This window comes from Pezoporus occidentalis, unplaced genomic scaffold (genome assembly GCF_034315485.1).
Source record: "Pezoporus occidentalis ecotype Australia unplaced genomic scaffold, CSIRO_AGI_Poc_V1 ctg68, whole genome shotgun sequence".
NCBI lineage: Eukaryota > Metazoa > Chordata > Aves > Psittaciformes > Psittacidae > Pezoporus > Pezoporus occidentalis.
In genome coordinates, this window is record NW_026916030.1 from 4,266,147 (window position 1) to 4,286,912 (window position 20,766).

The window sequence follows — 20,766 nt, forward strand, 5'->3', positions numbered from 1 at the left end:
CTATGATACTGTCAAGAGGTTTGTTTCCAAGAGATGTCTGATGCAAAGAATCTATTTTTGGTTTTGTTTTGTTGTGTTTTTTTCAGGAGGACAAACCAGATTCTGGGAGGCCTTTACTGTACCGACAGCAAAATGTCATAAACAGCGATAAATCACTGGGTAAAACTGTTTTCCTCTCCCCATTTCAGTACCCTATTGTAAACAAATCCTGTTTGTATTGACACGTGTTCCAATTGCCAGACACTTTTCCACAGGTTTTTCTTTCTCCCTTTTTTCCACCCCTGAGTTGTTTGTAGTTCCAGGATCCTGCCTTAACCTATGCGTCAACTTAAAACCTTGTGATGCTTTTGATTTCGTTTTCACTATTCACCTTCAGAAATAGCTTACAGGTTATTTTTTTTAACTGGCCCTCATGCATTCTTGTGCATGTTTAAATGCTCAGATCTACACTGAAGGCTGCAAATTACATATTTTTTTAAAGAAAGCTGATTCTTTGAGGGTCATTCTTGTTTTTATGAAAAGCAGCAAGTTGTATATGAAGTCTTACTTCCAAGTTTTGTGTCACATGTTTGGATCAAACTGTAAGGCTGCACATAATGATCGAGATGCGGGTCCCTTTTAAAGGCTTTTGGGGAAAATTATTTTCTATCTACAATTGCATTGCTGTACTTGAAACTTTTTTAAAGGCCTGTGGATTATTGAAATCAATAGTGGATGGTTGAGGAGCTCAGCTTCTAATAGATATATCTAGAGTCCATTTTCCCTTCTCTGTCATCTACAGCTGTAGAAAAGGATTTTGGCACTGTATTTGAGCCTTCCTTACTGTGAATCTTTACGATCCTCAAAGTGGAGATGATAATGAAATTTATAACTGTTTTTCCTTGGTGAAGTCATATACCAGCACTGGAATCTGAACTTCCTCAACTACATGTTAGGAACAGGCAAGGCTTTTCAGTGGGCTCCTAATCTGTGACTGAGCTGTGAGCAAGAGGTTTCTATCCTGCATGCTTCAGTGTGTCAGAGTTTTGATCAGTAGCCGCGTATTGTCAAGTATGTATTACATCTGTTTGATAAACTTCCTGTTTTCCACAAGTATTGTGTCCTTGTGTAGCCAGATCAGAAGCTGAAAGGGAGTTTAATGCTAGTGTGGAACTATAGTGGTCACACTAAACTTAAGCCATTTTATTTAACGGGTTAAATTGCAAACAACACATCCTTATTCATAGAGGTGGTTGACTACAATTGCTGTGCAGTAGCAAATACTAAGTTTACAAAATACATTTTGGGATCAGGACTGATCTCTGAACTAGTTCCTACACGGAATGGACCTCCTCCTTTGAGGAAGCATCTGAAGGAGCAACAAGTTTATTCTAAGGACCTTACAGCAGTAGAGGACTTCTGTTTTGTGCTGTGCTAAGGCTGAAGAAAACAGCACCTGTAAAACTAACTTTCCTTTTTTTTTTTTTTTTCCAGACACATCTGGTAGTAAAAGTTCAGTAACCTTAAGTGATCTTGCAGAGTTTTTAGGTGGTTTGTCTTTTGAAGATAGTGCTGAAAAGGATAGAGAGGAAGGTAATAACTCGTCATCCTTACATTCATGTTGGCTACAGAAATGTTTGTAATTTCAGAATACAAGATATGTAATTATGCTTCCCCCTCCCATCCTTCTCAGATGCAATATCTAAAGAGATCTCCGAGATCACAACTGATGCTGAGCACATGGTGCCTAGAGGAGGATTTGACTCTCCATTTTACCGCACAAATGAAAGTCTGTCAGGCTCTCAGAAGAAGACCCATTCGGTAGTCTCTAGTGTTCAGGGAAACAGTCAGACCTCTGAGCCTTTAACATCTTCTCTGGACAAGTCTGGGCCTGAGAGTGCACGGGAAACACCCAAACAAACATTTACTCCCATAGACAAGCCCTGTGGAGGCTCTGGTGAAAGCCCTGCTGGTAACAGGGAAGGAACCTCTGGAGAGACCAGTATCCTCACTCCCAGCCCTTACAAAGTACCAGCACAAAGAAGAGCGGTGTTTCGGAGTGGGCAGCCTCCCCTCTATGAGCACCTTTTTGAGGTTGCATTACCAAAGACTGCCTACCTCTTCGTTGGCAAGAAGACTGAGGAGCTGCTAAAGAAAGCCAAGGGAGCCCAGGATGATGACTGTATGTCCTCTACTTCTCCTGTGGAAGTTCTGGACAGACTGATACAGCAAGGAGCAGATGCACACACTAAGGAGCTGAACAAGTAGGTGACTGAAAATCTTTGCAGACTTTCTTGTTACTCCTGTTTGTGCTGGCTTTGTTTTAATAGCTGTGACTAGAAAGCAGCTATGTCTGTAAATCTACAATGAGACTGTCTTTTGGTTTCTGGGGTGGAGGATTTCTGTATTTGCAGTGGTAACATGTTTGCTTTGATACAAAGGGACTGTGACTGCTGTGTTCTTACTGTACTAACAGAGCTTGGGATGGCGAAGCAGGTTTTGGTACCACTGTTCGTGAGATTTGTTAATCAGGTGTAAGTCATGCATAAGGTACTTAAAGGCAAATGTTGAGACTTATGCCCTCCATGCTCTGCAACCTGCTGCTTGCGCAGTTCCTCCTTATTCTTTTCCTATTGACTGACTGTAGTTGAACTTTTATTAGGCTGTACTTTTATTAAGCTCTTTTGAGGTGGGCTTTCCACTTTCAGGTGACTTGCAGAGTGTTTTTATGTTTAAACTTACTGGTTTATGCTGCGTTTTCATTTTTCAGACTGTCTCTGCCAAGCAAATCTGCTGACTGGACTCACTTTGGAGGTGAGGAGGTTTCTCACGTGCTTTGGCAATCTGTTCCTCTATCATTAGACTGGCTTAAAAAAAGACCTGCAACCTATTTTTATTTCATTTTTTTAACTAATGCTGCAGAAAGATGGTGCCTTCCATTAAGTCCTGGTTTATGTGCTCAGCAGATATACTTCTGTGCACCAGTGAGATGAGCTATTTTTTTTCATCTTTGAAAAGTGAAAACTGCTTTCCCCACAGTTCTAGACATTTCTACTTTTGACCACTGAAGATCTGCTAACCTCCAGTGATGCATTTAATAGATCCTTCCACCTTTCCAATACTATTTAAAAACTCAAATGATGATTGTTTTTCTTGCTGCTTCACATGTGTCTCGTAGTTTTGCACTCTTAGGCATCTGTGGTGATGGTGAGCTTGCCTTTTCTTCCTAAACAGAAGGATCAATCTGTTGGAAGCATATACATGTTACTCTGGGAAAATACTTCAAAACTTTATCGTTTAAAACTTTTAAGTTCATGTTGGAGACAAAGGGAGCAGACAGAATTTTCTAAGTTTTAATTTCAAACAAACCTAATTTGCTTATTTTAGAAAATATTTCCTGTAGATGGAACAGGGACAATTCAGTACCACCTTCTGCCTTTTAACTCCACCTCCAGGTTCTCCCCCTTCAGATGAGATTCACACTCTGCGTAACCAATTGCTTCTGCTGCACAACCAGTTACTGTATGAACGCTTCAAAAGACAGCAACATGCCCTTCGGAACCGTCGGCTCCTGCGAAAAGTGATTAAAGCAACAGCTCTGGAGGAACGTAATGCTGCCATGGTGAGCAGAGACACAGCTCTAGCAGTGATTTAAACATGCTGCTGTTAGAGCACGTCTTAACTGGTGTGGCCAGCGTATTTCAGTACCACTCAATTAAAAAAGAAGCCTCGTTTCTCCCCTTATTAAAGTCAGTGTTTGTGGAATAACTTGTGGATGAGTTGTGTGCACTGTGATTATTAAAGCCAGGAGGTTCTGTTTGACCATAGGCAACTGAATCAGTGGATGCCTGCGTGCATGACCCCTGCCAGCACTTACCTTTGGATAATATTAAAGGCTTCACACCTAGAGGAATGGTTACTTAATGCCCAGCTAGACAACTTATTATTGAATTATTTCACTCTTCAATTGAGGAGTAATAGCAAAAGCTTTAGAAACTCTCATGTTCTTTTCCAGAGGTATTTACCATTTGAAGTTATAAGTGCATTGAAGGATGTCTTATTACAGATACAGCCATGTGTTATTTTGTATCTCCATATTATAGCTAGTTCCATCAACAGTTTCACCTTTTGATAAGGCAGTGGAGGAGCCAAAAATAGACTTCCAGATAGGTTTTGAAAGATCAGTCGTTGCTTCTGCTGTGAAGCCCAAGTCCCTGTTGAAAGTGTGAGATGCAGTGGAAGAATCGGCTGTTGCTTACTGTGCCTTTGGATGTGACTCGGAGTTTTCAGTCTGTCTGCTTTATCACTGTTTGATCTATTCTTCAGCCAAAAACCAAACGAAACCCCCAAAACTTTAAGAACATGTTCTATATAGAATATTTTATCTATGGAAAAGTGTTATGCCTGCATGCTATTGATAGCTTTACTTAGGTAATGACTTTAGATGTTCAAACTCAAAGCATGTGTCCTGTCTGATGCTTTGTATGGGGTTTTTAACAGAAAGATCAGCTGAAACTACAGGAAAAAGAAATCCAGGCCTTGAAACTCAGTCTACAGAAGGAACAGGCAAGGTACCACCAGTTTCAGGAGGAACATGAAAATATAGTGTCTCAACTTCACAGCCAGATCAGACAGCTGCAACATGACCGGGAGGAATTCTACAACCAGAGCCAGGAATTGCAGGTATGAAGCACGACACTGAACAAAATTGTGTTATCTACTTACTGGTTTTAAAAATAACCTTCCTAATAATAATATGGCATGAAATACCTGAGAGAAAGTTACATATTTCTGTTAGAGAAATTGTTCTAATTCAGTATATGACAGTGCATAATTGGAAATGCCTTAAATCATCATCTTTTTATAGTTCTGTCTTGTTCTCAGTTTGGAAATAGGAAAGTGCAGTTTCATAGCTGGATTTGGGCTTTCAAAAGTGCTCAGCATATCTTAATTTATAGTGCCAGGGGTTACAGCCCTCCAGCCATTTGCTGTTGGTAGTCCTTATTAAAGCTTCAGAACCCTGAGTGAGTTGGTTTCTTCGTTTGAACAGACCAAGCTGGAAGACTGCCGAAACATGATTGCAGATCTGAGGTTAGAACTAAAGAAGGCTAACAACAAGGTGTGTCACACTGAACTGCTGCTTAGCCAAGTTTCTCAAAAGGTAAGAAAAGTCACTCTTCCTAGTGTCCCGTTGTGTCTTCCTGTTTGTTTGCTTGATTCTTTTTTCTGATAGCTTTTATCAGATGCTTTTTCTTTCTTGTTCTGAAAGAAGCCTGTGCTTAGTTCCATAGAATCTAATATTAAATGCATAAAACCAACAGGGAGACATGTATTTTTGGGAAAAAACTTCTAATTCGGTTCAGAGGCTTCTGAAACTTCTCATTTTGGCTGCTTTTTCCACGTTAGGATTTTGTAGATTGAGCAGTATGAACTGGTAGTAAAGCTCTGCTAAATCTTGAAACTTCAGAGATCTTTTCCCTATCAGAAGTGGCATTCTTGTGTAAGTGGAAACATGGTTATCTTAAGGGGAGCAATGCCTGGTGAAATTCTGTATGGGCTGTCACCAGCTTTATCAAAATTGATTTATTTAACACTTATTACCTATGATGCATTGGATTCTTGTCTGTCTCCCTCCTTTATAAAATACCCTGTGAACACAATGCCTGTCAGATGTGACTCTCCCACTGAACTGTTCAATCCAATTTTTGATTCTGTTCAATTTCCCTTTAAAGCTTTCCAACAGTGAATCAGTGCAACAGCAGATGGAGTTCTTGAACAGGCAACTTCTGGTTCTTGGAGAGGTCAATGAGTTGTACCTGGAGCAGCTGCAGCACAAGCACACAGACACTACAAAGGTATGGTTGCAGAGGAAGCCTTTTGAGGAATACTTCACTTGAGGTCATCATCAAGCTGTTCTCAGCCTTGTGTTGAGAATGGAGAAAAAGCCTCGTAATTTAACAGACACTTTGCAGTCAATTTTCAGGGATTGGATTTAATATTTGATCTTCTGTTCAGATATTTTTTGCTGCAAGTTTATGGAATATCTTCAGTGTCCTGTGTCTGAAAGCTAAGAAGTAGATGTTAGGGTACACCTGAAGTCAGTTTTGGCCACTTGATGTAAGCTATTTGTAAATTTTTTCTTGCTAAAGGCCAAGACTCTTAATGTTCTCTTAATATAATTGGCAGGAGACTTGCTGGATTGGCTATTATGTTTGTGAAAGTGTATAATGCAGGGTAGTAGTGCTAGAATATGTGGAAAGTTCTTAACCAGGATTTTGTGTTTTAGTGAGGTGCTGTTTTAAAACAAGTAGTCTTATTCTCACTCTGTTGTTTTCCTGTTAAGAGTTAGTATTAACTTCTGTGGTTCATATGGTTTGACTTCCTGACTTCAAAGAAACCTTACTTTAATTAGAAACAAGTAAATTACACAACAACGTAACTGCTCCTGCGTGAGAGCAAGTAATTAAAGGAGGTGAATAATAAGCCAAACAGAAAAAAAGTATTTTAGTGGTATTTAATGAAAGTCATATTGCAAAATGGTTTTAAAATGGAGTTTGTCTGTTCTAAGCCAGTGCAGAACTGCCAAGTTTACTTTGCTGAAAAGAGCTTTTCATAAGGAACATTAATGTGTTAATAAATTCCAGTGATGTATAGTTATAGTAACTTAATGGTGCACATCCTCAGAGTATCTCATTTTCTGTATCCATTTCTAGAAATACTTCTTTTATTCCATCTTGCTTAAAAATGTACCTATTTATAGCATCTGAGACATGTCTAAATACTAATAAAAGTAACACACAATCAAATTATACTTTAACATTGTGTTCTTTCCTTTGAGGAGGTTGAAATGTTGCATGCTGCTTTTCGGAAAGAACTGGAGAAAGCAAAACTGTGTGTTCAGCAGCAAAGTCAAAGGCTTGATGCTTCCCAGAAACGGATAGCTGAACTGGAATCTCAGCTTGCTAAAAAGGACCACCTCTTCCTGGAGCAAAAGAAATACCTGGAAGATGTTAAAATCCAAGCAAGGTAGGGGTGTCCTATGTAAAATTTGAGAGGTGCATTGACAGATGCGCTATCATAGTTGAGGCAGAATCTAGAGACACTGGACCTGATGGATTTTGATGTCTTTTTCTGTTCAGAGGTCAGCTGCAAGCAGTAGAAAGTAGGTACAAGGCCCAAAAAAGAATCACTCAGGCATTTGAGCTGGAGATTTTGGATCTGTTTGGCCGTCTGGAGAAGAGCAGCCTACTGAAAAAACTTGAAGATGATAAAACAGAAGCAGCTGAAGCGGCAGAAGAAAGGTAAGGGTGATGATGTAAAATATGCTTGGCTCATGACCAGCTCATTGGAAGTTGATATATCCTTGTGGAATTCCTAGCATTTGGGTGCATCATCTCAAATTATTTCTGTTACTCGCCCTTTTGGAGACTGAATCTATTTCAGGACTTTACTCAGAGTCATTGACAAAACTGGAAGTGCTCATGAAGTAGTTCTCAGATAGCTAGTTACTCAAAGCTTGGGAGAAAGCTCTGGTTTGTGTCAAAGCCCAGTCCCTTTAATCTACAAATTGTTACACTTTTTAAGTAGTTGTTTTACATATGTCTACCTAGAGCATCAAGGTAGCGCTGTACTTTCCCTCTGGTCATACTTGGTGTTTTATACACCAAATTCTGCTACAGCATCAGGATAATATCTTGCATTGCCAGCAGATTCGTGGTGATCACCTGTGCTGGGGTTAGTTAAAAGATCTACAACCCAAGAATGGTCTCCTCCTTTACCCGAACAGATCAGGAGCTAGTTCAGTTCCATTCTTCTTTGGGATTATTGTCAGCTTTGGATTTAAATACTGTATGTTGCAAAGCTGAGTGTGTGTGACACAGAGTGTGTTACCCTCTGTCCCTTCTACTTTGCTACAGAATTGTGAAAGGGAAACTCTTGAAGTACATCTGCAGTAGCAGAAACAGAAAGTGATCAGAATAATCTGCCTTCCCCGGTGTTTCCCTGTTCATTGTAAACAGTTGCTGTCATTTTCTTGTCACTGTATCCTCTTTCTTTTTTCAAACCAGGCTGGATTGTGGTAATGAAGATACTGTGGCAGGATACAATGAAGAAACAATTGGTAGAAATGGAGAGACCAAACCTCCCAGCACTCGAGGTAGTAGTAGCAGTAAGGGTGGCAGCAGTGGTGAGCTTTCCACCCCAGAAAAACCCCAGAACCAGAGATTCAGCAGTCGCTGGGAGACATCCATGTTGCTGGAGCCCTCGTCTACTGTCCCACTGACTGTAGGTTCACTCCCCAGCTCCAAGAGCTTCCTTGGAATGAAGGCACGGGAATTATTTCGCAACAAGAGTGAGAGCCAGTGTGATGAGGAGGGTGTAACCATCAACAGGCTTTCTGATGCGCTAAAGACTGAACTATGTAAAGATCCAAGCATGGAGACAAAGGCCCCTCCAAGCCCTGATAACCTTAGCCTCTCGCCTAAGATCCAGGAAAGCAGTGTTGGACAGCTTCATATCATGGACTACAATGAAACTCATCATGACCACAGTTAAAAAGGAAGACAGTCAATCAGTGTTATTTTCATATTCTTGGCATAGAACAGGAGGCGTGAATGCAAGTTTAACTAAAAGCTTTTATGTTTCTTTGGTCTGAGCAGCTAGCTCATGCAGCGGAATAGGATTGATGTCCAGAAACAGAAGAAGGCTGCTGAATGAATGCAAAGTGGATTTTTGGGTCTGGAGTTGAATCGCCCAGCCTAACTCCTGCTTCTTTCTCAAATTCAGTCCTTAGCAGCGTGTACTAATTTGAAGGGACAACTGTTAGCAATTGCAAGTATTTTTTCCCTTTTTCCCTGTCCCCAGTTGAGTGGCTGCATTTATGAACTCGAGTGCAATATGAGGCCAAATTAACATTTGTGAGTCTACTATGAATGCTTTGTATTTCCTTGCAAGCTTCCAATTTAGAGCAGTTAATTGTGCTGGCTGTCCAGGTGACTCCAGTTGCTTTCATCCTGGAAAGAAGCAGCACTAGAATTTCTAGTGCATTCATCTAAAGGTCTCCATTTTGCCTGTCCACTGTCCCATGTCCCTCAGAGCCCAGTCTTCATTAAGTTGGACTCTGATTGAATATCTAAATGTTTAAAAGAACAGTGTACCTCTGCAAAATGATTCATTCACCCTAATTCATGATCATTGTTTATATTGTCCTTAACATTTCCTGGAAAGTTGCATTTGAACAAACACTTAATGAGGAACTGGAGCTTGTAATGCAGAAGAGACCACGTATGCTGGAGACTAGACTAAAACACTAGCTTCTGATCTTCTTGGTATTTTAAGTGTTTGCCTGACAGAGTGGTACTGACCTCAGACTGGTTCATATGGGAAAGCGGTTGGGGTGGGAGAAGAGGGAAGATGAAGCTTCACTCAAGTAGGGAGAGCACGCAGAACACATATGTAGGATTGCAAACTTATGAAGATTTGCAGAGGAGCATTTGTTTCTCTAATCAGGGAAATGCTTGTGCTGCCTGACTCTCCTTTGTAATTCTGGCCTTTGTTCCTGGTCTGAGCCAGGCCACTGTGTTTTCAGTCCAAGAAATTGGCTTCATTCTTCCTGGGAATATGTTTTCAGACTTGACTTGGAGAATATGGTTTCCTTTGAGTGCTGTTGTGTTCAGACTGCAGCACATTTTTCAGCTCGGCAATGGTAATTTGGCTTTAGGTATCTGCCCTTTGTCCTCATCCTGTTTCCTTAGAGGACAAGGCCGAGGAGGAAGCCTGCTCAGACTGTGGATCAGAATTCTATGTGAAGCCTTCCTGTGTTAATCATATTTTTAAGTCAATGATGAGCCTTCTGTGAAGGAGGATTGTGGGATCAGGGCTTGTCAGTGGTCAGACTCAATCTCCTTCATGACAGAGCAGAGCCTGCTGTTAGGAAGGCAGTGTGCTTGTTTTAAATGTTAGATATGTCTGGGTCCAGGCATACTTAGACATATCAGGCTTCACAGTTACCCTGCATCACACATGGCCTCTTTTCTTAAATGTTCTGTGGGTGGCAGCTGCTGTTTGAAAACTGTCTCACATATAAATCAAGTCCAAGTACACTTGCACTTGTAGTTCAAATCCCTTCTTAACCTGAATAGGAACAAGACTTTCTAAGAGCAGCTGGCAATATGCTAACTTGTTCCTGACAGTACTTCTCCTCACCTTTCTGCTTCTTCCATAACACCTAGGGTCTAAATACATTTCTGCCTGTCTAAATTATTCTCAGTGTCCTTTCGGTTGGTCAGTCCTAACTCTGAAAGTAAAGGTGAACTTCAGTGGTTTTGTCCAAGCTTGCATCTGCATGGAATAGAAAATAGAGAGTTGGTTGTAAGTGACAGACTGGTTTTGTCGACATGTTTATAGGCTTTCTAAGACTTAGTGGTAGCAAACGTGGTAGCATATGTTTTGGTCAGATTTGAAGGTTTCTTGCCCCTTACCCCAGCGGGTGCCAGCCCCAGGAGTGAACGGTTTGCACACTGACCTTGAAGGGGGCTCGGCCACTGGATGCTGTTTTGTTGGAGGAGTTCATTGAGCCGTCCTTGTGTTTTGCCGAGCCCAGGAGAGTGTCTTGCAGGATGAGGTCACTTGTTGTGCGGAGAGGCGGTCTTTGTTGTCAGTTACAGAAGTGCCCTGGCGGTAATGCAAGCTCAGTGATAAGGTGACTTTTTTCTTCTTTTAAAAAGGATTTTAGCACCGGGATAGTAGTGGAAACCACTTTAGGTTTGTTTATGGACCACAAAGATTATGGAGGAACAAATTTTGCAATTACTTTTTTTTTTTCTAAGTCTAAAAATCATGGATCTGCTGTATGTAGTTAACTTGCAGTTTGTTTGAAGGGGTCCCATCAGTGAAGTGGAAACAGATTTTTTTAACTGACTGCTTTTAGTTAAATCTAAAATTGCTGTCTTTGTCAAGTTAATCTGTTCCCTGCCTCGCTCTTTGTAAGCATGTTAAACAATCCACATTAAATGCCATAAATATGAAATACGAGGAAATGGTACAATCGTAAGCTAAAGAGAACTTAAACCAAAAGGAGGTTTTGCTGTCCTTATTAGAATGTTCTAAAATGTCAAGGCAGTTGCTTGTGTTTAACTGTGAACAAATAAAATGTATTGTTTTGCACTACTCTGTGTTAAATTCCCTCCAAGCTGACCTCTCTGGGACCAAGCCATGCTGAGACAAAACACGCAGAAACAAGTTCAGTATTGAAACATCTTCCAGGAGCTGCATAGCACAGAGCAGGTAAGTGGTTCTGCCCCTTTTGAGTGGGGTTCCATGAGTTCTGCAGCGTGGGGTAGGTGAAATGAATACAAAGCAGAAAGTGAATTTGACTTGCTTTTACCTTATTTTAAACCATTTGCATATTCCTTAACAAGCTTAGCCTTGGAAAGCTGTACTTGCCAGTTTAAAAAAAAAAAAAAAGAATTAGATATATATTACCCACAGAAGTACATCCAGGGGGGAACAAAAAGAGAAAACTAAAGTACCTTCCTTTCTCACTAATGCTAAGTAGTGTGTTTGATGGTTTACATCAAAGGTAATAAACATGGAGTAGACATTAGGGAAAGAAAGAAAGAATTTGAAGATTCTTTGCTTGATCTTGATTTATTGGAACTGTTTAGCTGCTGATGCAGTGGTAGATTTTAAAAGAGGTTACAAAAGAATTTAGAGAATCAGCAGGAGTTACTTCATACATTCGTACACACAGGAACTTCACAAGAAGAGCTTAGTTACTGTTCACCCAGGCTTTACTTTTCAGACAGAACTTTATTTTGTGGGTGACTGCACAAAACCTGCGTCCCTGAGCTCTACTTTGGTTAAACCTGATTTTCTTGCCATCCCTTTCAGTCCAAGCACACCCTCCCAGCTGCAGCCACTAGAGGCCCTGCCAAGCTTGCCACTTCCCACTGCCAGCTCTGGTACTGTTTTGGGGATGCTGAGTCCCCCCTCTCTTTCAAATCACCCCTCTCCTGTCTTCAGGAGCCCACCCCAGTGCTTGGTCCTCACCTCATGGGGCCTGATCCCATCCCCTCTGCTGGTGAGGTGCTGGGACTGGGTGTTTCACTTACAGGATGTTTTGACCCAATTACAGGTTGAGAAAAGCCTCGTTTGACCCTTGGCTGAATTGAGGGGAGCACAGAGGATATTTATAGTCTGCAGAGGCCAGGATGCTGTTGAGATCAAATGCTACCAGCCCATACCTCTTACACAGTATTTGAATGAAAAAGCAGCACTTATTTCCTGGACTAAGTGACAGATCTCTGGGTAAGTCACTCTGGGGCCCTGCAGGGTTTCTCAGTGTGTAAATTGCAATTTTATGCTCACAGAGGCTAAAGTTAAACTTTATTGCACTTCTGTGTTTGGCATTTACATCCTGTTTATGCAGATTCTTCAAACGGCTTGATTTGTAGTAGAGAAAAACAATTCCTGCTGTATCTTTTTGTCTTTTGAAGTGTCCATCCACCCTGGAAGAGGAGAACTTGTATGGAAATTAAGTAATTTGTCTAGATGTTTTTGTGAGCCTTAACTTTGCAGTCTTCCAGCAGATCCTGGTCATGTCATTACCAAGCCTCAGACTGCAGGTTTTATGCACTCATTTTTCTGCTTGTGTCTTAAAATTTGGCTGCGTAAGACTGAAAGGATAGGGCTAGGCTAGAAATTATTGGTAAGGTTTAGGGATTCGTTCAGGGATTTTCTTGCGTGTGTGGTGACCTTGGTCAAGCACAAGTGGACAACTGCATTGGCATTGTGAACAGTGAGACCAGAGTAGGGCTCATCAGAGCCTGACTGTTCAAATTTAAACTATGTGACAGGGTGAGGAAGGTTGGAAACAAGATCTGGAAGCAGCATCTCTTGTGTCCCCAACACTTGTCTTCTTTTAGTCCATGTAGCGTGTGCTTGTACTGAAAAACTTTCCAAGACAGCAACTGTCATCGGACACTTGTCTTTGCCATGTGAAACACAATAGGGCAGCTGTGAGCAACACTGATTTTTCTGCCTGAAGCTGCCTTTGCAACAGGGATCTCAAGTAGAGGCTGAGAGGGTAACAGGCTCATCCTGCTGGCTGCATCCCCAGCAGTGCCTGGGAGCCTTGCTGGGACCCTGGCAAGCTTTATTACCCACTTGAGTTCACCAAGATTCAATGCAGTTGGATCATGTTGTCTCCTAAAAATAGGCTTCTACTCCAGTGTGGACAGATATATTGCATTGCAGAATAAGTGGATAGGGGAAGGGAGGAAAAGTGCAAAAGAAGGTGGGGTTACGTGAGGAATCAAAATATTCCTGGAAATACTTGCCATTTCATCTGAGCTATCATTCCTTCCTACGCTGCCTCCTCTGCATTAATTCTTCTTTTTTTGGCTTCTGGTTGCCAAAATCTGGTCACGTTAAACTAAAAGTTTTCTCACAACTTTAGCAAACTGAGCCAGGAATGCAAGGGGAAATTGTTTATTCAGGAGTATCTTCTAGCAGGAAGCAAAGAACAGGAGCTAACTTCTCTGTGGGAGGGGAAAAGAGCAGTCACATACAGGGAAGGCACCATATTATTGAGATCTTAAGTTTGTAGTTAACTGTGCTTGAATAAAAGCATCACCAGAAATGCGTTATCAGCTCCAGAGAATGGGGAGAGCCTGTGGCTCTGCTGACCCTCCCTGAGCAGGCTGGAATGAAAGTTGTTTCCAGCACTGGTATAAAGTCACTGTGCTGGAATTGTAAAGTGTTGGTATAAAAGCAGCATGAGGCTAGTTCAAATGCCTTGCAATTTTAATGAATTTTAAGCCTCACAACATCTTTGAAAGCTAGGCAAGCTGGATTCTCATCTCAAAAAAGAGAAAGCACAGACATTTTAACTTACAATTTGAAAAGGAACCATCTGAAAATGGCCACAGCTTTCTCACTCTCTCTGCTCCCCCCAGATTCCCATGAATCACATTGGGAATGACTTTGTTGGTTTTGCAGAGCTCTGGGGATGATATGGGTTAGGGTTTTATCCAAGTTTGGATATTGTCAGTGCACCAAACTAAGTGCAAATGATGCTTGTTCTCTCTTCCATCTCTAGCTCTGACAGCAAGGAGGTAAAAAGGTGTAAGGGAAGATGTTTGGAGGGGTATGTGCCGGCCATTGTGTGAGAACCTGCAGGAAGGATGCAGCAGAGCACAGTCGGTGCAGCTAAAACACACTGACCTTTTTGGTAGCCAGTGGCATGTAAGGGAAACATCATTAGTGTCCTGTAAACATTGATTCTGTGCTCCAAATGACCAAACAATTTCAGTGGGGGTGAGGGAACTTCAGGGACACGCCTGAATCCCAGACATGTGTCTGAATCCAGCTTTGCTGCTCTGCATCACGTTCTTCGGACATGCAGGTTCTTCACGCCTCTGGCTTTGGTGACTGAGTGGGTGTTCCTCAGAAGCTTGAGAAAGTGTAAAATCCCGTTTTCAAGAAACCTGCCTAAGATTCATGGCTGAAAGATTAGAACCTGATTACTCCTGACTGTTCCCTGCTCTCACAGCAGTGCTGGTCAAAGGCATAAGCTCTAATGTTACAACTACTGCTGGTAAGGATACAGCTGGAAATACCAGCAAGGGTGAGAGTGTGTATCTGCTCAAGGCTGGGTTAGAGGGCTAACTATTCAGAAAGTGGACTTGGATAGGCAGGATCTCTAGTAATCATTTCACTGTCTTCAACCACCTCGTTAAAGGTGGTAAGTATGAGATGGGTGAACTTTGATCCTTTAAAAGGCATGTCTACCTGGAGGTTTCCAGGGACTTTTGCATTTCCCACTGTGACTTTTTGTGTCATTGAGGTGCTGCTTCTTCCAGACGTGCTTATTCCCCTGCACTTGTACATTATCTTTCTTATTAGATGAGGTCTGAACTTCAAGGTGCACAGAAGGTGCTGTTTGGGAAATGACTGCCTTGTCTGGTACACCTTGGGGTGCTGACTTCTCAGAGATAGCATTTCCACCACTCACATTTTGCAGCACCTCCCGTGACAGCTTCTCAGTGTGGGTTATCCACTCCTTTATGCAGTCTAGAACAATGGGAATGAGGCTCACCACCCCTCCAAAATGATTCTTTGCTTCATGACAGCTCAGGTGATTCACAACATCATGAGGGTATCTGTGGGACAAAAGGAAACAAGTGGCAGACTAGTCCCAGCAGTGTAACCCCGGTGAGCCCACAGTGCGTCCCTGAGAGCAGAAACGCAGCCATTCATCTCCCCAGAACAAAAAGGCACAGATGGGACTGCATCCTGAGAAATGAGTCCTGCCAAACACACCATCTCGGCTGTTGGACTGGAGCTGGAAGACTTGAAGAGTGTGTACAAACACTTAAAATCATAGAACCATAGAATAGTTAGGGTTGGAAAGAACCTTAAGATCATCAAGTTCCACCCCCCCTGCCATGGGCAGGGACACCTCACACTAAACCATATCACCCAAGGCCCCATGGAAATTATTCCTGCAGAGCAGGAATAGGAGGAGGAAGAAGGTAAACTGCCTGAGTGTTGCATGGGACTTCAGGGTGCTAACCTGCCTTCCAAGTACCAGTAAAAAGAATGAATCAAGAAACCAATTCCCTTTTTGTGATCAGAGGCTGGTTTTCCCACCAGCTGGAATGGTAAACTGGGTAGCATCTTGTACCCTCACTAGAGCCAGAGAAGGGTGTTGTAGCAGAACTGATGGAAAAGTCAGGTGGGAATATGCATTCCTGTGACAGTTCCCCAGCACTGACAGTCACCTCAAAGAAACAAAGCTGATGGAGACACCTACTTGGCTCGGATGCTGCTCAGGTCGTTGCTGTGGCTGAGGAGCACCTTGCACCTCCCCAGAATGTCATTGGTTGTGCTGTTACGAGGCTGCACGCTTTCCAGCTTCTGGCAGAGCTTGCTTAGGTCATTGCAGATGTTTAGGAACATGTTGAGGATATGCCTGTCAGTGGAATTGTTACAGTGATGGTCCATATAGGACTGTACCTGCATGTGGGAAAGACAGTTGTGCATGTTAAATTACATGTGACTTACGCTGTAAAGGTGGAGAAGCTGCTTTCTTTTGTGACTGCAGGCATGAGCCGCTGGGGAAACCACAACACTGTGGCAGGCAGTAAGATTTCTAGAGCATGTCCAAGATGTTTGCTTGTCCTTCATCATGACTAAAGAAGGGGGGTAACAGATCTGCTCATCGGCACACCAATGAGCCTTCCTACCTCTTTGAAGCAGTATAGGAGAACTGTGGCCAAACCACAGCTCTGCTGCAGGCCCTGCATAAACAGGCTGAGTGTGAGCAGAGTTCTCTCTCTGCTCCAAGCAGGGCATCCTGAGCCACTGCCACAACTGCCTGGGCAGAGCTGGGTGTGAGGTGAGGGCAGTGACCAAGCTGGGAATAGTTTGGAGTCATGTGCGTTCTTCACTTGGTTCTTTATTTGTCACCACTAGATGTGACTGCAAACTAAACTCATTTAACCTGAATTGTCCTTACTAAACTGTCACAGCAATGATATTCCCTATTTGCCTTGAGCATTTTTGTTAGTCGGAGCGAATGGCATAGCATGATGAAACATTATGCCAAGAGATTAAGTATTTCCTCCAAAGAAATTACAGATACTTTAGACATGAGTGGTCAGAATATAAAACACTGAGTGGCTGGTTGGCAGTCATAGCTGGGCTCTGACACCTTCAGAGCTCTCTGTAGCATTTCAAGACAAGATCCAAGTAGCTGCTCCAACACTGGCACAGTTCCTGCATACAGAAAAGCCATTATGTGCTCAGAAAAATTCTCAAGAGGTTTGTAAGAAAAATAAAAAATGGGCCCTAAGTGTCCATTTCCACTCCACGTTCCTCCTTGCTCACTGAGCATCCTGCCCTTGTGAGTGGCAGGATTGTTTATTGCTTGCTGTGAGCAGATTTTATTGCTGCTGTATTCTCTCCTAAAGAGAATAGCATTTTAGCCTGGATGTTCACTGGTGGGATAAGCTGGGCTTCTTTCTGTCCACATCAACAACAGGTAATGCACCTGAGTAACCAGGACGGGGACCAGGACTACAGGAAGTACCAAGCTTTGCATTAGCCATCTGCTGCTGATCTGCAGCAAGGGGCGATCATGGGTGGCCTGGACACTAGGCTGATGTCATGACCCCAGCCAGGCTCTGCTGGGGTCACTGGGTGGTCTCAAGCAATGACTGAGGAGCTTGTCTCACAGAACCGCTTGGGATTTGACTTTATATCCTACTCCATGTAGAAGTCTTTAAGGAGCTCTTGCCATTGCCTAGCAGAGGTGTGTTCTTTGACCTTTCCACTTTACTATGCTCTGTCAGCAAAACATCATCACTCAACACCAAAAATGCTCCCACATACAACTTTCAGGGATTAGAAATGCAGCTGTATTGAAGTACACTATCATTTTTTTTTTCATGTAGTGTCTATGCCTACATGCAAAGAAAGCTGGCAGTCGAGTCAGCTGTACGCTGAGACCACACGTATTTCTGCATTTGTTGCTTATCCTCTTGTGCTATCCCAGGCAAAATTAAAGATGCAGAAGAATGGTAGGGAAATAAAATTAATGTCTGGTTTAGCCACACTGAACTTTGGTGGTGGTTCAGTTCCTGCCCAGTGCATCACCAGTCTGTGCTCAGCCCATGCTCTGTTCTCCCTGGTAATTTGCTCTTTTCCCTTTCTCATCCTCACCTTGCTTTGTACCCTCAGGGCTATCTGGGCAATACAGTTTCCCACCACTAAGTTCACAGGTTACTGTACCACAATGTCACGGATCAGTGTAATTGCTGAAGTTGTTGCCTATAAGATTTCTTTCCTACAACAACCAGCCCTTCCACCTCTGCTGAGAAGCAGAGTCCAAGCTGGCTTAAAACCACTGAAATGTTGGCACTTTTCAATACAGCATAATGTTACACAAAATCTCAATCCCTATTTTTGGAAAAAATGGAGTGGAATGATTGTCATGATCCTCTTCAGTATTATGAGCAAAACCCTTATAATAGGGAGAGTCAGCCCTTAGAAAAGACAACCAGCTGACTCCTGTGTCCCAGTCCTAATAACTGCTTGGCTTTCACTCTGGCTTTGGCATCCATCTGGGTTTTGTGCCTGGGTTCTGCTGTCTCAAATCCCACTATTCTAATTTGATTTAGGCTTTTCTTCCCCCTCTGTCTGCAGGTGGTCTAAGTTCTTTCCACTACTTAAAACATCCCATGTTATAAAAATTCCAAGACAATTCACTTACCAGTCCAGAAAACCTGTAGCCCACTTGGGACTTCCAGCCCTCAATCCATCATCCTACCTCTGTAACACAGCCATTATTTTTAATAAGGGGTATAGAAAGCTACAGCAGCACCAATACCAGGGGGAAGAGGCAGGCATGCTGGTTACTGCGAGTTAAGGATTACACATTCCATGGGTGGCTGGGGAAGGAGCGTTGGTTTGTTTTCTTGTACCCTGGATTTCTGGCCATGCCTCAGCAGTGAAATGGCAGCGTTAAACTAAATCATAAAGTGATGCTCAGCAGTAAAATTCCTTCTCTGTAAATGGGAAGATCTAACACAGGTATTTCTCTCACCTACTTTTGCCACTGGATTGCAGAGTTGTACACAAATGTTGCTGAGAGGTTTTGTGCATCTTCCCTTAGTAGAAACATTTGTTTATCCCTGAACTAGACCCAAGTGTGTGACAGCACCGCACTGGTCCCTTGTTCTCATCGGCAAAGAACTTTGTGCTGCATCCTTTGTACCTGGCTGATGCTTGCAACAGGTCTGATCATGTCATGAGCGTTCTCTCGGGTGTGTTGCAGTGCTCCGATAAACGTGAACTGCTGCTGAAGGAAGAGCTTGTAGTTCTGCTCTATGCTTCTGAGGGCATCCTTTACCTCATTCATGTTTTCTCCTTCCTGGATCTGGGGAGGGAAGGAGAGAGAGGAAGCTGCTTTTTGGACATGATGCAATTCTATATGTGTAGTTTAATCTTTCACCTGAATTGTGTAGGCTAGTGGAAAACTTTTTTTAAAAAGAAGTATGAAAGAGGAGATGTGTTGTGTCACAGCTCTGCAGTCCCACAGCCCCAAACGGAAGTCAGTGAGTTCATAACGATACTGCAAGCAGAGGCAGAGAACCCAGAGGGGACCCTGACAGGCAGACACCATAAACCCCAGCGGGTCTACCATGAGCTAACGTGGTGTCACATCACGTCGAGCGCAGGGTGGCGGCTTCTCTCACTCCACACAGCCACAGCCCGAGCGCCTCAAACGCTCTGGCGTTAAATGAAGCCGAAGGAGGCTGCAGAGGCCGGGGCCCGCACCGTCCCCGAGTCCCCCGAGGGGTCTGTTTCCTCCCTGCAGCCCCCTCCCGCCCCACCGCCCGCCGGACCGCGCTGCCCGGACCTCCCTCTCCCCCGCGGCAGCTCAGCGGGCCCTGCGGGTCCCTACCGGCCGGCGCGGTCAGCGGCGAGCCCGCCTGCAGCGGTAGCGGCGAACCGGGCTCCGCGGGGCTCTCCGGCATCTCCCGCTGCGCTGCCGTCGCCCCGGCAACGCGCCGCTGTCTCCTTGGCAACCGCGCCGACGTCGCGCATCACCTCCCCCGGGGCGGGGCGCGTCGGGGATGGATGACGTTGTCCCCTGTTGCTGTTACCCCAAGCAGGGCGCGCCTTTAAGGCGTCGCGGAGTGATGACGCAGTCCTTAGCAACGCAGCAGCGCGGCAGGGCGGGTTGCTAGGGGCGGCCATGGCCGAACTGGCGGGGCCGTGGCCGCCGCCGGTGGGCGCCTACGCGGAGGAGCGGGAGCTGTTCCGGCTCCTGCAGGTGAACGGGCTGCGTCTGCACTGGGGCACCGCGGGGCATCCCCACTGCCCCCTTAGGGGCGGCCTGGAGGAGCCGGGGGATGGTGAGGGGCACAAGCCAGCGCCGGCCTGGCCCGGGGCGGGGGGCCCGGCTTCCTCACTGTCTCTACCGGCGGTGCTGCCTGCTGGGGCCCCTGAGGAGGCTCATCTGGGGCTCAGCGCCGCGGCCATTTTCCCCAGCTGTCGGTACCGGACTCCGGTGGGAACTCGCAGGCGGTGGCCCCCTGTGAGGGGCAGGTGCACCGGCCGAGGGCTCAATTAAATTATTAACTAAATTAATTAATTAACTTACTACTAGTAATTGCTGGGGGTCGTACACCTTATGTTTTGAGGAAGAAAGTGGTAGCCTGTGGAGGAAACGCGAGGCGGCAACAAAGCGCGGGAAAAGCCGGGGTGAAGGGGTTTGCCCTCAGAGGCGCTGAGGTAACCCCAGAGGCGCTGAGGTAACCCGCTGCCGCCTGCCCGTCGCCACCGCCCGTCCCAGTGCGTTTCCCGGCGCGTTGCTGCTGCTGTCGCGGCTTTTCTGTGGAGGTGTGTGTCAAAAATAAAAAGAAGTACACTTCTAACGTCGTTGTGATTTCACTAAATAGCAAGAGTGCTTTCCCTGCCTTAGAGAAAGGTATGTTTTGTTTTGAAAGTCTGGGGAAAGCCCTTTTGTCGTGCATGGGGAGGTTTGTGTGCTGCGGCTCTGAGGCGAGAACTTGGTAAGAGAGGCTCCCCTGTGCGCTGCTGCTCACAGCTCTGTTTTAAGGCCTTTTTATTAATATCTCCGTGGAATACACACAAATACTTATTTTTATTTCTTTTTTTTTTAGTCATGTAACCGAAGTCTAATTACTCTGACCAGTTCAGCATAATATTTGTGTTTTTTAATAGAAATACTGTGTTTTGCATCCCATGAGGTATTGA

At 44.1% G+C, this 20,766-nt stretch overlaps 3 protein-coding genes across 14 annotated transcripts in view; 2 read left to right on the forward strand and 1 right to left on the reverse strand.

Annotated features, from left to right (window-relative positions):
* TSC1 (TSC complex subunit 1) overlaps positions 1–11,145 on the forward strand; it is a 32,226-nt gene extending 21,081 nt beyond the window's left edge. For 6 of the 7 annotated variants that reach the window (XM_062641268.1, XM_062641269.1, XM_062641270.1 and 3 more), the window contains 11 exons: positions 87–159; positions 1,474–1,572; positions 1,673–2,243; positions 2,750–2,793; positions 3,435–3,601; positions 4,480–4,662; positions 5,030–5,140; positions 5,712–5,834; positions 6,818–7,005; positions 7,119–7,280; positions 8,046–11,145. In XM_062641268.1, the coding sequence (XP_062497252.1) occupies positions 87–159; positions 1,474–1,572; positions 1,673–2,243; positions 2,750–2,793; positions 3,435–3,601; positions 4,480–4,662; positions 5,030–5,140; positions 5,712–5,834; positions 6,818–7,005; positions 7,119–7,280; positions 8,046–8,532 (2,208 nt within the window). In that variant the 3' untranslated portion in view covers positions 8,533–11,145. The remainder of the gene's footprint in view (positions 1–86; positions 160–1,473; positions 1,573–1,672; positions 2,244–2,749; positions 2,794–3,434; positions 3,602–4,479; positions 4,663–5,029; positions 5,141–5,711; positions 5,835–6,817; positions 7,006–7,118; positions 7,281–8,045) is intronic. The other variant, XM_062641271.1, reaches the window with a different exon arrangement.
* A 2,306-nt stretch (positions 11,146–13,451) lies between these two features.
* SPACA9 (sperm acrosome associated 9) lies at positions 13,452–18,948 on the reverse strand. Of its 2 annotated transcripts, XM_062641306.1 has the most exons (4): positions 18,758–18,948; positions 15,794–15,996; positions 14,993–15,140; positions 13,452–13,517 (listed from the first exon to the last, which is right to left on the reverse strand). In XM_062641306.1, the coding sequence occupies exons 1-4, from the start codon at positions 18,899–18,901 to the stop codon at positions 13,509–13,511; spliced, it is 504 nt and encodes a 167-aa protein (XP_062497290.1). In that variant the 5' UTR covers positions 18,902–18,948; the 3' UTR covers positions 13,452–13,508. The 2 variants fall into 2 exon arrangements, with proteins under 2 accessions (XP_062497290.1, XP_062497289.1); XM_062641305.1 differs by having other exon boundaries at positions 13,452–15,140.
* Positions 18,949–19,656: 708 nt separating this feature from the next.
* Positions 19,657–20,766, forward strand: part of AK8 (adenylate kinase 8) — a 68,167-nt gene continuing 67,057 nt past the window's right edge. For 3 of the 5 annotated variants that reach the window (XM_062640962.1, XM_062640964.1, XM_062640965.1), the window contains exon 1: positions 19,657–19,819. In XM_062640962.1, the coding sequence (XP_062496946.1) occupies positions 19,742–19,819 (78 nt within the window). In that variant the 5' untranslated portion in view covers positions 19,657–19,741. Of the gene's footprint in view, positions 19,820–20,298; positions 20,477–20,766 lie in introns of those variants that run through there. The other 2 variants (XM_062640961.1, XM_062640963.1) reach the window with 2 other exon arrangements.

Coding starts and splice junctions, on each gene's coding strand:
- SPACA9 (XM_062641305.1), bottom strand. CDS start 18,901: ATGAATGAGGTAAAGGATGCCCTCAGAAGCATAGAGCAGAACTACAAG. Junction 15,997..18,757: donor CTGTTGCAAGCATCAGCCAG/GTACAAAGGATG, acceptor TCCCACATGCAG/GTACAGTCCTATATGGACCA. Junction 15,141..15,793: donor CTGAGCAGCATCCGAGCCAA/GTAGGTGTCTCC, acceptor TTTGTCCCACAG/ATACCCTCATGATGTTGTGA.